General features: G+C 40.1%; 1 protein-coding gene across 1 annotated transcript in view; it reads left to right on the top strand.

The window, feature by feature from the left end:
* Window positions 1-5,653, top strand: part of zgc:194930 (uncharacterized protein LOC557813 homolog) — a 54,921-nt gene extending 49,268 nt beyond the window's left edge. Inside the window, exon 3 of the mRNA XM_061709947.1 lies at window positions 4,779-5,653. Within this exon, the coding sequence (XP_061565931.1) occupies window positions 4,779-5,523 (745 nt within the window). The 3' untranslated portion in view covers window positions 5,524-5,653. The remainder of the gene's footprint in view (window positions 1-4,778) is intronic.
* Window positions 5,654-15,663: the final 10,010 nt, after the last annotated feature.

Genomic DNA, 15,663 nt, shown 5'->3' with positions numbered 1-15,663 from the left:
AAAAGTTGAAATTTCAAGAAAAAAGTCAAAATGTTAAGAAAAAAGTGGAAATGTCAAGATTAATGTTGAAGTACAATCTTGAAAAAAAAGTCGAAATGTCGAGAAAAAAGTCGAAATGTTGAGAAAAAAAGTCGAAATATCGAGATTAATGTTGAAGTACAATCTTGAGAAAAAAGTCGAAATGTTGAGGAAAAAGTCGAAATGTTGAGAAAAAAGTTGAAATGTCGAAATTAAAAAGGAAAGGAAAAAGGAAGAAAAAAAAGGAAAAAAAGAAGAAAAAATGAGAAAAACAAGAAAAAAGAAAGAAAAAAGAAAAAAAGGTCAAACATTTTTGAAAAACCTCTAGAGCCGCGGGTTGCCGACCCCTGATATATGGGTTTGTTTTTGCGGTATGTTTCAGTGAAAAGGTTCGTCATCCCTTAAAAAGCTGAAGTTAACTGAAACATCCCCAAATGAAGTGATCTTGAACGTGTGAAACAGAAAGAGTTGGTGAGGTTATTATGAAATGATATTCAATACCCTGAGCGTGATCTGATGCTCTGGTGAGTCTGGCCTGCAGCAGGCCGTCTGGCGTCAGCTCCTCAACGAAACACAAGCCCAGAGTCTGCACAATCAACCACTCCAGCCCAAATATGTGTCTCAAATTGAGATTTCTTTGTTCTGCTTGTCTACGTTGAGATAAAAAAGAACAATAACAGGAGCAACATTTCATGCACTTGTTTGCTTCCTGCTTGCAGGCAGAGCGAGTGCCCTCCTGTTAACCAAAATCCCGTCTCATTCTGGGACAGAGCTTTTCTTTTCTCCACCTCTTGTGATTTATTGGCCTTTTTTTTCCCCCCTCTTGTTTGTCTCGCGCTATCTGAAAGCGTGCTTCAAATTTCACCTTGGCAGCGAGGACACGGCGCCAGCGCTGCCCGGGAGCTAGAGAAACAGAGAAAAAGCTGCGTTTTCTCAGCTCTCTGCTGTGAAAGGAGACAGAAGGGGCTGGGTTGGATGGAGGGGCTTCAGTCGGAGGGGGAGCCGGCGTGGATGAGTGTGACTACAACCGCGTGGGCGGGTGGGATGTTTCTCCGGCTGCTCGCTGGCAGGGGAGAAAGAAAGCTGTTATTGAATCAATCAATACATTTGAAAGTCATGCTCCTAATTCTCAGGACTGCTGTTCAGCTCATAAACACTGAGAAGTAAACCCAAAACGGGGTGGAAGGAAAAGTTATTATCGAAAGTTTTTGACTCGAGAAAGAGGAAGCACAAGGAGGAGGAGGCAGTAGGATGCGGGGAAAACAAGAGCTCAAGGGAAGACGCTTAAAACAAGAAAGGTTGCAAAGTTTGAGCAGATGAGGAACCTGCAGCGTCGCCACGGTGACGCTGAAGGAGAGACGGGAGGAGGTCTCTGAAGAAGCATCACCTGGGGAGGTGTGAGATGGAGGAAGCTCTGCAGGGTTCAGGAGGGGGAGGTGGGTGTGGAAGACACCAGGAGCTGGCAGCAGGTGACGTCTGGCAGAATAAAGCCCACCTACCCCTAGGGTTGACAACCGTCGTCCCGTATTTATAAACTAAAGTAGCGTCCCGTATTGAGCTGAAAAGGGACGCACTTTGTCCCGTATTACTGTGAGAGTCAAAAAAATTGTCATAAAACCAATGGAAAATGGCATTGAGCTGCTGAGTTCATGAGTTATTTTTTTTGTTTTACTACAGATTTTCTGTTTGCACTTTTGTTATTGCACTAAAAATGTGCACTATTACAGAATGGATGTTCTTCTTTCTTTCTATTATTTTATATTAATTTATACAATTTTAAGTTAAGCCGGACAGGTTTCTGTTTAAGAAAGATACTTATTTTTGCGGAAAGCTCTGCCAGGAACATAAGGCACTATCAGGTCTTGCAAATAATGCGGAGCTAAGCCGTTTTGGGCTTTATACGCAAGTAATAAAATTTTAAATTGTCATCTTCAAGTCATCAAGTCATCTTTTTATTCGGGGTATCCAGGCTAAAATGCTCCCAAACTTTTGAAGTTTTATTACCTGCAGCTGCAGTCTTTACTACAGACTTTCTGTAATTTCTGTGTTTGCACTTTTGTTATTGCACTAAAAATTCACACTATTACAGAATGGATGTTCTTCTTTCTTTCTATTATTTTATATTAATTTATACAATTTTAAGTTAAGCCGGACAGGTTTCTGTTTAAGAAAGATACTTATTTTATTCAGTTCATTTTGTTATTTTGTATTAAAGTGAATTGCAGGATAATAATTTGTTTTCCATGTGTTCATGGCATTCAAAAATATGCATGCAATTCAATTCAAATCGAGTCAAATAGTCAAAAAAAGGGGCTAAAAAAATCTCCAAGCCAGGAAGGGTGAAGGCAATCGGGTTGATGAGGTGTCCCTTATTTATTTGACAGGGCGTTGGCATTAACCCTACCTGCCCCACACTTGTACCTGCATGTATGTGGGAGAGCCGGCCGGCTCCACTCACCCCACCACCGGCACAGCCACATAAACCCGCCATAAGAACCACAATGAGTCAGTCTGACCTTTATCCACCTATACGATCAATTTATCAGGAACACGTGTAGAAGATTTTTTTTGTTGCGTGATCAGGAACGTTGAATGAAGAAGTGAAATGCATTCAATTATTATTCCAGATGAAAATTAAAACTCTGGTCAAACTCGTTAACGGCTCAATAGGTTTCTCTCCCATCAGGTTTTCTGGTATAATTAGGGCCAAGTCTGGTTTTATTCTATTTTTGTCTTTGTTTCTATTAATTTGTTAGGTTATTAGGGCCTGAGCACTGACAGTGCGAAGGCCCTATTGTATGTGTAGGAAGTTTTTTCCTTCTTCCGACGAAATGAGGGTCTTTTTTCCCCCTAAATGTGCCCCAAAAGTCACCAAATTTTGCACGCAAGCCAGGGCTGGTGAAAAATTTGATATTTAATGGTTTCCATTAATGAGCGTGGCCCAAATTTTTTTTAGAAATTGCAGTTTTCTTCGCTGATTCTTATTTACAGTTTTCTTAAAAGATTTGACCAGATAAAATAGATTTTGGCCAATTTCTATTTTCTTATCAACTATTTTCATATCAATTAACTTAATCAATTAGTCTTTCGGAGAATTTATCAGTGACTTAGTTTACATGACTTATCTTAATAATAAATGTCTCCTACAGATAAACTTTACTTGAAAATTTAATCCAGAAAAATATCAACATGATCATGATAATAGAGTAAGATCAACCCCTTTAGTTTTACACCTTAAAGTGTTAATGTGGTGAGAACTGACACCATCAAACCATCCTCACTACCGGAATAATAAAAATAAAGAACACTTTCTATAATGACGTATTTAAAAGAAGTAAATAATGTTCACATTTAAAAGTCAAAGGGGGGAAGAAAAAAGAGTTTGGACTAAGAAACAACAAACTGTCAGAACATCAATTAACAGATAGATGCTGCCGTCCCTAACTATCTGTAGAAACTAGGGCTGCAACTAACTATTTTAATATTCGACTAGTCACCGACCATTGAAGCGATTAGTCGACTAATCGGATAATTAGTAATTTTTTTTAAATTTAATGTGAGGTTGCTTTAATTATGTGGCAAATGATAATAAACACAAGAAAAATGGCACTAGAGCCCTGCTATAGCGGGACTGTTTTCTTCATCCCGCATCCGCAAATCAGAGAATTCATGCCCGCACGGCGCACAATAATAGAGATGCATTGATTTAGTGTCTTCTACCATCCCGCAAGAGAAATGTCCAGACAAATCTATCTGATTTATTGTTAACATGATCATTGTGGAGCTTGATGGATAATTGACAGTTCATAGATCACCTGACTGAAAGTTAGACGCAAATCCATCATTGTCATCATCACACAAGCTTTTTCGCCTTTCGCGCTGCATTCAATTCAATTAAATTTTAATTCAATTTTATTTGTATAGCGTCTAATACAACAAAAGTTGTCTCTAGACACTTTCCAGAGACCCAGAACGTGACCCCCGAGCAATTGCATCAATTATGATTGAGGTTATAGCAACGAGAGCAGCTGTGAGTGGCTCAATTAACACTAATAAATAACATGAAATAAACAAAGAAACTACTGTAGCGACTCTAACACACTAGAGTTTACACTACCTAGAGATTTACCAACACCAGCTACAGGTTTACTAAACACTAACTATAGGCTTTACTAAACAGAAATGTTTTAAGTTTAGTTTTAAAGGTGGAGGTGGTGTCAGCCCGCCCTCCAAATCTACATTTAGATACTCTAGGAACTACGAGTAAACCTGCACTCTGAGAACGGAGATCTCTGCCAGGAACATAAAGCACTATCAGGTCTTGCAAATAATGCGGAGCTAAGCCGTTTTGGGCTTTATACGCAAGTAATACAATTTTAAATTGTCATCTTCAAGTCATCAAGTCATCTTTTTATTCGGGGTATCCAGGCTAAAATGCTCCCAAACTTTTGAAGTTTTATTACCTGCAGCTGCGCTGAGACGCTATCGTGCATGCGCGACTCTCGGCAGAGATTGTATTGAAGTGAGACGCCTCACTCCATTGGAAAAACACGTCTGGCGACAATTGTCCACAATGGAATTCATTGTCGACAATTTTGATTATTGATTTTTGTCGACGACGTCGACGAATCGTTGCAGCCCTAGTTGAAACGTGGCTCCAGAGTTGCACCGATCAACCTGGATGTTTGTGCATGTTGTTGAAACACCTGCTTTTACATGCGTTGCTGAAGTGACCCGCCTTGCCACTGTCTCTCTTGCAGCTACATCTACGACCCCTCGGTGGCGGTGGACGTGAGGAAGACGGACTCGGCAGGCGGCTCCCTCTACCAGCCCCACCGCCACGCCGACGGGGGCGGCGGGCCGCACCGCGACCCCCACAAGCAGAAGCAGGGCTTCCACAACCTGGGCTACAGCCGGTCCAACGACAGCACGCTGAAGCTGGAGTCGGACAACAACCACGTCAACCAGCGGCTGCACCGCCCGCCCTCGGAGGGGGGACTGTACATCATCCAGCCGGACGCGCGCTGGACGGAGAAAGGTCCGTGCCAGGTGCCCGTCTACCCCGACACGCAGCAGTCGGACAAGCAGAGGAGCTGCGGCGAGCAGCGGGCCGCCAGGAACGGCTGGGACAACGCCGTCACCACCCGGAGCCCGTCGGTGGACGACACGGACGAGGGCGTGGGGGGGACGCCGGAGTACCTGTGCGACACGGGCGACGAGGGCAGCGTCTTGTCCGTGGACATCCACACCAGCACCACCAGCCTGTCCTCGGCCGGCACGCGGGACGAGCTCACGTCGGCAAAGACTCCGGACGTTTCCACCTTGGAGAGCGGGATTTCGGTGGCCAAGAGCGAGGACGAGGAGGAGGAGGATGAGGGGGAGGACGAGGAGGAGGACGAGGAGGAGGAGGACGGGGAGGAGGAGGTGCAGAGCGTCACGGACTCCATGGTGGCCGAGGCCCTGGCTGCGCTGGAGGCCGCCACCGCCGGGGAGGACTGCGAGTGACGGGAAACGCCATCGTCGGTCCGTGTACTTCGCGGCCATCCGTTTTTTGTTTTGAAATGACAAAATAAAAATAGAGAAATAATCCAAAATAATCCGTTTCCCATCTTTTGTTTTAATAATAGAAAACGGAAAATGGATCGTTATCCGTTATCCGATTTCATTGATATGTTTGAAAATCGAAATTGGGAATTAAAACAGCGAGTGGAAAACTCTTTTCTCTATTTCCTATTGGTTTCCAAGGATACTGAAAACAAGGAGGTCAGTGTATCTTTTGGTCATTGGATTTTTCCGTCATGAGTGGGAATCAAAAAACAAAAAACGATTGGTTTATTTGATTTTCCTTTTAAAACAAAAAACAAATATTGAATTACACTGCATTTTTTCTTTTTCTGTGTTAATATGATTTAACAAAGATTCAAAATACGCTTTTATTTTCGTTTTCTATTTCATATAAGAAAAATGAAATCACTAGTCAACAGGAACGAAAAAACGAACCAAAAACAACCGTTTATTCATATTCGTGCACCGGAAGCTGGCATTTACAAAGCAAGCGCGCGAATGAGCTGTTCTTTACCAACCAAGAGCGCAGTTGAGGCAGTTATGCCGTCTTTCATTGATTAGAAAAAAAAATCAGTGTTACAACTTTTCTTTTCACTACTATTAGGCTACGAACATGACATGTCCTTTTGACGAGGATCCAATTGATGCAGGTGGAGCATTAATCCACAGAGAATTTAATATAGTCTTACGTTGAGAGCTGATCATTAGACCACGCATAGGCCTAGATGTATTATCATATTTAAAAAAAAAAATCTACTTTAAATTATGTAATTGATTACAATCACTTCTTGTGAGTAAATACTTTTGTTTGGACTTTTAAACGTCTGTAGGCTCTGCTAATTCTCTCTCTCTCTCTCTCTCTCTCTCTCTCTCTCTCTCTCTCTCTCTCTCTCTCTCTCTCTCTCTCTCTCAGACTTCCTTAACTCAGACGTCGTTGTGCATTTATAAAATTATTCATAGCCTAATATAGCCTATTATATTATCTTATAAGCTATTAGGGCCTGTATATTTCGTTGTCTGTGTTGTTTGTATCTGTGCTTTTTAAAAAATCTGTTTTTGAAGTGCCTTGCAAACTTAGAAAAGTTCTATGACAATAGAGTTTATTATTTTTATTTTATCACCATCTTGTCATTTTGTGGGTAAAAAAGCCTAAGTTAATTTTATTTTACCTTTTGGTCTAATAGATGTATTATTATTGTTGTTGCTGTTCTTTATTTTGTATGGATAGATATTTATCTCGGCGTTTTTCCTGTGTGTGTTTCTTGTTTCAAGTGGTAATTGATGCGCGCTGCGTGACCGTTTACTATTTAGGCCACTCAGTGTCAGACCTGAGCCAGAATTTATGAATGAAGATTGAATGACACAATGAGTGACGTGTTTTTCCACCTACATGAACTGTCCTCTTCTGCTGTCTGACAGTTAACCTGATGAAGGTCAAAGCCTACCCAAACGTTGTAACAATTATAGCACGACCTTCGGCATAATGGACTGTCGGCATATTGTAGCCTATTCTAGTTTTTTTTTTTAATTATTATTTTTCCGTGCTTTTCACGACCCTTCTCCCGGTAGAAACATGGAGGCTGCAGTGGAAATCATGAATGACCGTCTTGACATTGTTGTAGCTGCAAATGCATGTAGTTCAAATCCATCAGAAGAGTGAACTTTCACATGATATTGAGATGCTAACATGCAGCAGCCTGTGGTAAAGAACATTTTTCTATCTTTTAACAAGCTCTAGAACTGACGTCAGCCCATTATCCCCACAACAAATGACCCGAGTCCCGTTGCTGCTTTGACCTGGTGTTTACTGTTGCTATGACAACTGTAGCTACATCTGGGGGCGTAATGTCAGTAAATACGAGTAAAATACATGCCTCACGTATAGTGTGAATGCACCGCAGAAAACACAGGGGGGGGGAATAGTAGCCTAGAGTGGCTGGCTGGAGTGGGACGGGGTGGTACAGAACAACTTCCCCTGGAGAGAATTGTCACAGGAATGCCTGTCAAATATCCAGAACTAAGTTCACTTGGTTGTAAATGCCAGCTTCCGGTGCACGAATATGAATAAACGGTTGTTTTTGGTTCGTTTTTTCGTTCCTGTTGACTAGTGATTTCATTTTTCTTATATGAAATAGAAAACGAAAATAAAAGCGTGTTTTGAATCTTTGTTAAATCATATTAACACAAAAAAAGAAAAAATGCAGTGTAATTCAATATTTGTTTTTTGTTTTAAAAGGAAAATCAAATAAACCAATCGTTTTTTGTTTTTTGATTCCCACTCATGATGGAAAAATCCAATGACCAAAAGATACACTGACCCAAGGATAGGACAAATGGGGGGATTGCACATGCTCAATGAAAATTAACAGTTTTAGATTTTTTTTAATGTTGAAACCGAAAATAAATCAAATATGAAACCTGGGATTGAAACATGAGTTTAATCTGTCTTCACTCCGTCATTAAACCTATTTCCGTTGGAAACGAATAGGAAATAGAGAAAAGAGTTTTCCACTCGCTGTTTTAATTCCCAATTTCGATTTTCAAACACATCAATGAAGTCGGATAACGGATAACGGATAATGATCCGTTTTCCGTTTTTTATTATCAAAACAAAAGATGGGAAACGGATTATTTTGGATTATTTCTCTATTTTTATTTTGTCATTTCAAAACAAAAAACGGATGGCCGTGAAGTCCACGGACCGTTCTCACATCAGCAGTGATCAGACTCAGACTTCAGAGAACGTTCAGAAACGGCTCTGAGCCGCGACATTCTCTTCTCCAACCGTGGAGGCAATTAAGGAAGGCTCTGTTTATTAAAAACAGATTTATTTTTGAACTATCTTTGAAATATATAACCTCTGCCATGTGAAGGACGCTGCATTTCCAGAGCCGGGAGGCGTGCACAAAGCTACAGCCGGAGAGATGCCTTGTTGCCGTGTCAACGTGTATTCAACACTCCTCAGTGCTAACAGGCCTGTATGTGTTCAGTCACTCATTTGCCATGTGCAAACCGCCCTTTTATTAACTTTTATCCACCACATTTCTGTGGCCACAAACGCTAATATTCCTCTAGTGAAAGCTTTCCTCTACATATTGTCGTGTTTCTGCAGGAATGTCCCCGTTTCACCAAGCAGAAGGTTGGATTAATTTAACACTGCTGTATGGATTCTTCATTATTTGTGAAATCTTCATGTTTTATTTGATTTATTGTGAGAAAAAGTGGATGTTTCTAAAGACCAGAAGAATGAGGACGCTGTTCTTTTTCATCGCTTCCCATTTGTTCGTTCCTCACTGATTTTCAGAATAAAACACCATTAACATATAATCAACCTGCAAATAAGGACAAACTTCCATGCATAAATGAGTCTGTAAGAGGAATTTGCATGCATATAATTACAGTTTAATGTGTCAGTCGGTAAGAGCCAGCGAGCAGAGCTTGTGACTGACACCGTCGTCGTTTCTCAGCTTTTCCAGCCCGAGCTCGGCGAGTTCAGGGAAGGTCAAATTTCTGCAGACGCTTCAAAGGTCACGTTTTGTGTCTCTTGTCTGGCCTGTGACATTAGTTCAACTCATGTGCCTAATAATGAACTAATTGAGGCTGGAGAGTGCTGAAGACGTGGTAGAGACTGTGAACGGACGGCACGTCTGAGTTGGATGGCGGGAATGGGAGCGCCTGCTGCTGCTGCTGCTGTTTCCTGGTACATTTTTTATTATTTTTGGACCCATTTAAGTAAACAAATGACTGTACTTGCAAACATTGTGGGCTTTGTGTTCATACAATGCATTGGGTTTTATGAGCCACTTTTTTGACAAAGATTTGTTTTGTTTCTTTCTTTGAAGTCACTTAAATATGAAGTTGTTCAGTTGTGGTGGACGGACATGTTTAGCATTGGGTTTTGATGTTTAGCATCTGGAAAAAATAAGCAGGAGTACAGTACAAGACAAACCCAGGCGTGACGTTGACTTCATTTTCTCTATCATGAGAGTTTAAGAGTCACGATGAATAAGCTGTTTTCTCAATGAGGTTTAATCTATTTCAGACTCACTGCAGTCATTTGCCTGCCAAATCATTTCTACCCATGTATTTGTATTGTAAAATAAAAAAATACAGTAAAGGTGTGTGATCATGTAAGTATATGTATATATATATTAGCGCTTTTTTCAAGTTTTTTTGAATTTTTCAAAAATGTTTGACCTTTTTTTTTCTTTTTTTCTCTTTTTTTTCTTCTTTTTTTTCTTTTTTTCAATTTTTTCTCCCTTTTTCCTTTCCTTTTTAATCTCGACATTTCAACTTTTTCCTCGACATTTTGACTTTTTTCTCGAAATTTTGACTTTTTTCTCAACATTTAGACTTTTTTCTCGAAAATTTTGACTTTTTTCTCGACAATTCGAGTTTATTTCTCGACATTTCGACTTTTTTCTCAAAATGTTGACTTTTTTCTCGACATTTCGACTTTTTTCTCGAAGTGCATAATGAAAAAAAAAAATCTCCCCCCAGTTCTAACTAATATAGAAACATGCAGCATGTGTTACCTTCGTTCTAAGGCTTATACAAAACTTTTCATTTTTTGCGTCTCCAGACATATTTGTTTTTTGTGTTTTTGGTCCAATATGGCTCTTTCAACATTTTGGGTTGTCGACCCCTGGTCTAGATCATCAGTGTATTTTATTTATTTTTTTTAATTAAACCTCATGAGATCAAAGATCTCATGATCTCATGATGCAAGAGAGAGAGAACTGTAGTGGGTGAAAATGTGAGAAGACAGGAACTAGAATAACGTAAAACTGTGGGGGGGCAGGACTATAAATACACGAGAACTAATTAGAGGGCAAGACAGATGGAATTGGGGCAAGACAGGTACAGTAACCACAGAGGGGACGTTAAGATACAAACACCTCATACGCTACACATGCCTACAGTACATTGATCCCATGTCTAAACAAAACGGAGACAAAGACACAGGTGCACAGAAGACAATCTTCCACATACTTGGGTATCTGGAATCCACTTGGAAACCAACTCTGATTGATTTTGCAGGATGACAACTGTTTGCTTGTGAGTGCTTCATCTCTCCGTCTTCATAAATAAGAGTGGTTACTGTGGGATTTGCTGCAGGTCCCCAAACCGCCCCTGTTGCAGCAGTTAGGAGCCTCGACAGGCGGCGTCTGTGGCCCCTGAGACTTCAGCTAATGAACACCTTTGGGGTTTGTGCATGAGCTGTACACATCACACATGCACATGAACCTCAGTTCAACAATCTGACAGCCTCCACTAGAAAAACAACAGCAGAAAGCGCTGAGTCTCTGGCAGCGGGAGAGGATGTGGCCGTGTCTCCGTGCAGGAGGAAGCGGGTGACATGGTAATACCCAAAATAGCTCTCTGGACAGTTCATTTGTCATGTCAACCCCCCTCCTCCATCTTCATAGGCCTCCATCCCCCCCTCGCAATGCTTTTTTTAGTCCTTTTTATTCTAAAAGCGGCTTCCAGGAGGGTGAAATCACATGCCAAGGATCAGCAGTCACAGAAAAAACCCAAATGAAGCACCTGCTCATGCAAAAGGTAAAAAGTTTTAGCAAGAAAGAGTTCCATACGACTTCGGTAATAAGAAAAAAAAATCCCTATGACCTGCATCAAAGGTGTGAGATTGCTTTGCAAATGAGAAAAGACTTTTTGCATCTCTCTGTGGAAGTGACGACAACGGGATCTGCTCAATCAGGCTGGTGATGTTTTCATCAGGGCGCCGTTTTTGCAGCGCTTTGCAACGACGGAGCTGAGCTTTGTGCGTCACCAGAAACACTTTCCTCCCAATCAGACCGAGGATGCATGAAGGTAGATCCCGGAATGATAGCGGCCGGGCTTTGTCTTTTATTGTTTTCTTTTTTTCTCTGATGAAAATGACTTTGTAAAAGAAGCGTTTTGAAAGGAAACATGGCAGGAGAATGAAAATGTACATTTTCAAACCTTGGCTCTAGATGTGAGCCTTAGAACGTGCACACCTCATCAAGATTTCATCTTTTAACTGAGACTTTTTTTAATTAAAATCTCGACAAAAACACGTAACTTCCAGAGATAAGAGCAGAATTATGAGCCACATACGTTTTATCAGTCAATCAAATATATTATAAATCCAACTTTTAGCATCAGAATCTTTGACTGACCATTTGGCTGACATGTTGCAACTGATCAGGTCCAATCTGTGTGACCTTGGTTGCCTAACCCACCCGGTTGCTATGGTAACGTACACACATACAACCAGTACTCGAGTTGTATAAAAAATCAGGGGGGATGGTGGATTTTATCATATGGAGACAGATAATTTGTGCTGATTACAAATAATATAATATATTACAAATAATAGCAGTGACCAAAACAGCTGCAGAAATACTGCAGGAATGACATAGCAGCAGTTAAATGCAGCCTTCTGTAAGCTTTAAATATCCACTGGGCTTACATCAAATACATCAAAACACAACAATAAAAAACACTTTTCTGAACTTATCAATATGACTCTGTCCTTCACAGGATAAGTAACATGGATCACTGCAAAAACTCAAAATCTTAACAAGAATATTTGTCTTATTTCTAGTTAAAATGTCTCATTTTAGTAAAAAAAATCTCATTACACTTAAAACAAGAGTCATCACTGGAAAAAACAACAATTTTCACCTTTTTCAAGTAGATTTTCACTTAAAATAAGTAGAAAAATCTGCCGGTGGAACAAGATTTTTTTTGCTTGGATTGAGAAGATAAATCTTGTCCCACTGGCAGATTTTTCTACTCATTTTAAGTGAAAATTTACTTATTTCAAGTGAAAATTGGTAGTTACCAATATTAACCTAGTAAATACCTGTAATTTCCCTCGTAGTTCCCATCTAATGTCTTTGTAATTACCTAGTAATGTTTAGTAAACAACCAGGTATTTACCATGTAATTACATGGTAAATACACATGATTACATGGTACAAGAAAATACGTAATAATTACCTAGTACTTACTGGGTAAATTACCCGGTAGTTACCATGTAATTACCTTGTACATAGAAAGTACTACTAGGTAATTAGAGTGTAATTACCACGGTATTACCTGGTTATTACTGTACTGTGAAAGAAAGGGTTACCAAATATTTGTCTTATTTCTAGTTAAAATGTCTCATTTTAGTGAAAATAATCTCATTACACTTAAAACAAGACTCATCACTGGAAAAAACAACGATTTTTTTTTAAGATAAATCTTGTCCCACTGGCAGATTTTTCTACTTATTTCAAGTGAAAATTTACTTGAAACAGGTGAAAATTGTCAAATAAGTTATTTTTCTGGTGTTATTTTTCTGGTGATGACTCTAAATGTTGAAATAGCAGTAAAACCACATTCATTGATGAAATGACATAAGGGATGGAAAGGAGGGATGGAAGTTTTACAGGGGGGATGATTTGGACCGTTTTTATTTCAGAGGGGATGGCATCCCCCCTCATCCCCCCTCAACTCCAGTACTGGATATTTGGTATTTTTATGTGTTTTTGGCTGATTAGACTCTAATAATATAGTCAGATTGAGCACATGTGTACCTGCAGGTGCTCATGTTCTCCCCAGAGCCCAAAAACCACTCCCATGATGCTCGTATCAGTTAAAGCTGACTGGGCCTGAGAGTTTCAGACCTCTGCACCACAACGATGAAAACTAACGCTTTAATGAGCTGAATGTGTGCAGCGTCTCTGACTGAGATGTCAGCAGCTGCCCGAGTAAACCCCAGCGCTGCGTAATCACACAAACACAATCCCTCCACTTCATCATCATAAAAGGATGAAGTGGACGCTCTCATCTCAAACAAGCGTTAGGATAGGTGAGAGCCGGGACTGTAATGTTGATACTCCTGCAGCATTAATCATGGATATAACAATCCTCTGACAGGGGCAAGTATTTACTCCCCAAAAGTAGGAATAATGGATGCTTTGAACCACGGCGTCTTTTATGGTAAATATAATTACCCTCGCATGCAGGAAGCTGTTTTCCTATATATCCAATCGTAAAACTGATTTGTTTTCTTTGTTGATAAGCATTACATTTGTCCAAAGTTTTCTTAAACCAGTCCCAACTGCTTTTAAAAAGTTTTTCCAAATTGATATTAAAATTACCATATATATTTTTTAAATAACTATAAAAAGTGTGGAACATCCTTTTATAAATCAAATCAAATCAAACTTTATTTATATAGCACTTTTCATACAACAATAAGTGCTTTACATAATAAAATCAACATTTAACATAGACAAACTCACACACTCATGGTTAAAAACACAAACCTGGTCATTTTTCACACACATCCTCACTTTAATATTTATTTTTTTATTTTATTCTTTATTTCATTCAAAAAACAAAAAAAAAAAACAATTCAATACAAACACAAATGTTCATAAATTGTGAATGAAGAGGGAGCAGAAAGAAGAAGAATCTTATCTAATCTGCCCCCTTTTCCCAAGAAATAAATTCACAAATAACATAAATTAAAAATTTTAAAAACAACAACTAAGTAAATAAAAAACTAAAATAAAATAAAATTACCGCCGGCTATAGGTATGTCAATCAAACTTAAAGGGGACATATTATGGCATTTAATGTATATTTTAAACAGGCCTTGAATGTCTTAAAAACAATCTAAAGCTTGTTTTTTCTACATAAATCAGAAATCCAGCCTGTGGGCCATGTCTCTAGTTTTACCGCTTCTCACTTCATTTTCTGTGCTTCATTTTAGGGGAGGGGAGGCTATGATAATGAGGCTCTGCGCTGATTGGCTCCCTGAATGACGGTTAGCAGGGGAGGAGAATAAACCTCGCTCCGGCCAGAGCACCCGGCTGCGTCGTACACAAACTGTGTCCCATGGGAGAAGCTTCTGCGACAAAATAAAATCCATTGCTTTATTTTTTTTGTATTGGACTGTCCTAACTGGCCGCGAGTTTAACAGTTTCAGTGTGGACAGAGAGAGTTTAACGGTTTCAGTGTGGACAGAGAGAGTTTAACGGTTTCAGTGTGGACAGAGAGAGTTTAACGGTTTCAGTGTGGACAGAGAGAGTTTAACGGTTTCAGTGTGGACAGAGAGAGTTTAACGGTTTCAGTGTGGACAGAGAGAGTTTAACGGTTTCAGTGTGGACAGAGAGAGTTTAACACGGTTTCAGTGTGGACAGAGAGAGTTTAACGGTTTCAGTGTGGACAGAGAGAGTTCAACGGTTTCAGTGTGGACAGAGAGAGTTCAACGGTTTCAGTGTGGACAGAGAGAGTTTAACGGTTTCAGTGTGGACAGAGAGAGTTTAACAGTTTCAGTGTGGACAGAGAGAGTTTAACGGTTTCAGTGTGGACAGAGAGAGTGTAACGGTTTCAGTGTGGACAGAGAGAGTGTAACGGTTTCAGTGTGGACAGAGAGAGTTTAACGGTTTCAGTGTGGACAGAGAGAGTTTAACGGTTTCAGTGTGGACAGAGAGAGTTTAACAGTTTCAGTGTGGACAGAGAGAGTTTAACAGTTTCAGTGTGGACAGAGAGAGTTTAACAGTTTCAGTGTGGACAGAGAGAGTTTAACGGTTTCAGTGTGGACAGAGAGAGTTTAACGGTTTCAGTGTGGACAGAGAGAGTTTAACGGTTTCAGTGTGGACAGAGAGAGTTCAACAGTTTCAGTGTGGACAGAGAGAGTTTAACGGTTTCAGTGTGGACAGAGAGAGTTTAACACGGTTTCAGTGTGGACAGAGAGAGTTTAACAGTTTCAGTGTGGACAGAGAGAGTTTAACAGTTTCAGTGTGGACAGAGAGAGTTTAACAGTTTCAGTGTGGACAGAGAGAGTTTAACGGTTTCAGTGTGGACAGAGAGAGTTTAACGGTTTCAGTGTGGACAGAGAGAGTTTAACGGTTTCAGTGTGGACAGAGAGAGTTTAACGGTTTCAGTGTGGACAGAGAGAGTTTAACGGTTTCAGTGTGGACAGAGAGAGTTTAACGGTTTCAGTGTGGACAGAGAGAGTGTAACGGTTTCAGTGTGGACAGAGAGAGTGTAACGGTTTCAGTGTGGACAGAGAGAGTTTAACGGTTTCAGTGTGGA

The sequence above is a fragment of the Cololabis saira genome, chromosome 20 (assembly GCF_033807715.1).
Source record: "Cololabis saira isolate AMF1-May2022 chromosome 20, fColSai1.1, whole genome shotgun sequence".
NCBI classification, from domain to species: Eukaryota; Metazoa; Chordata; class Actinopteri; order Beloniformes; family Belonidae; genus Cololabis; species Cololabis saira.
The sequence above is the reverse complement of the archived record's forward strand: the minus strand, read 5'-3'. Positions and strand labels throughout refer to the sequence as shown.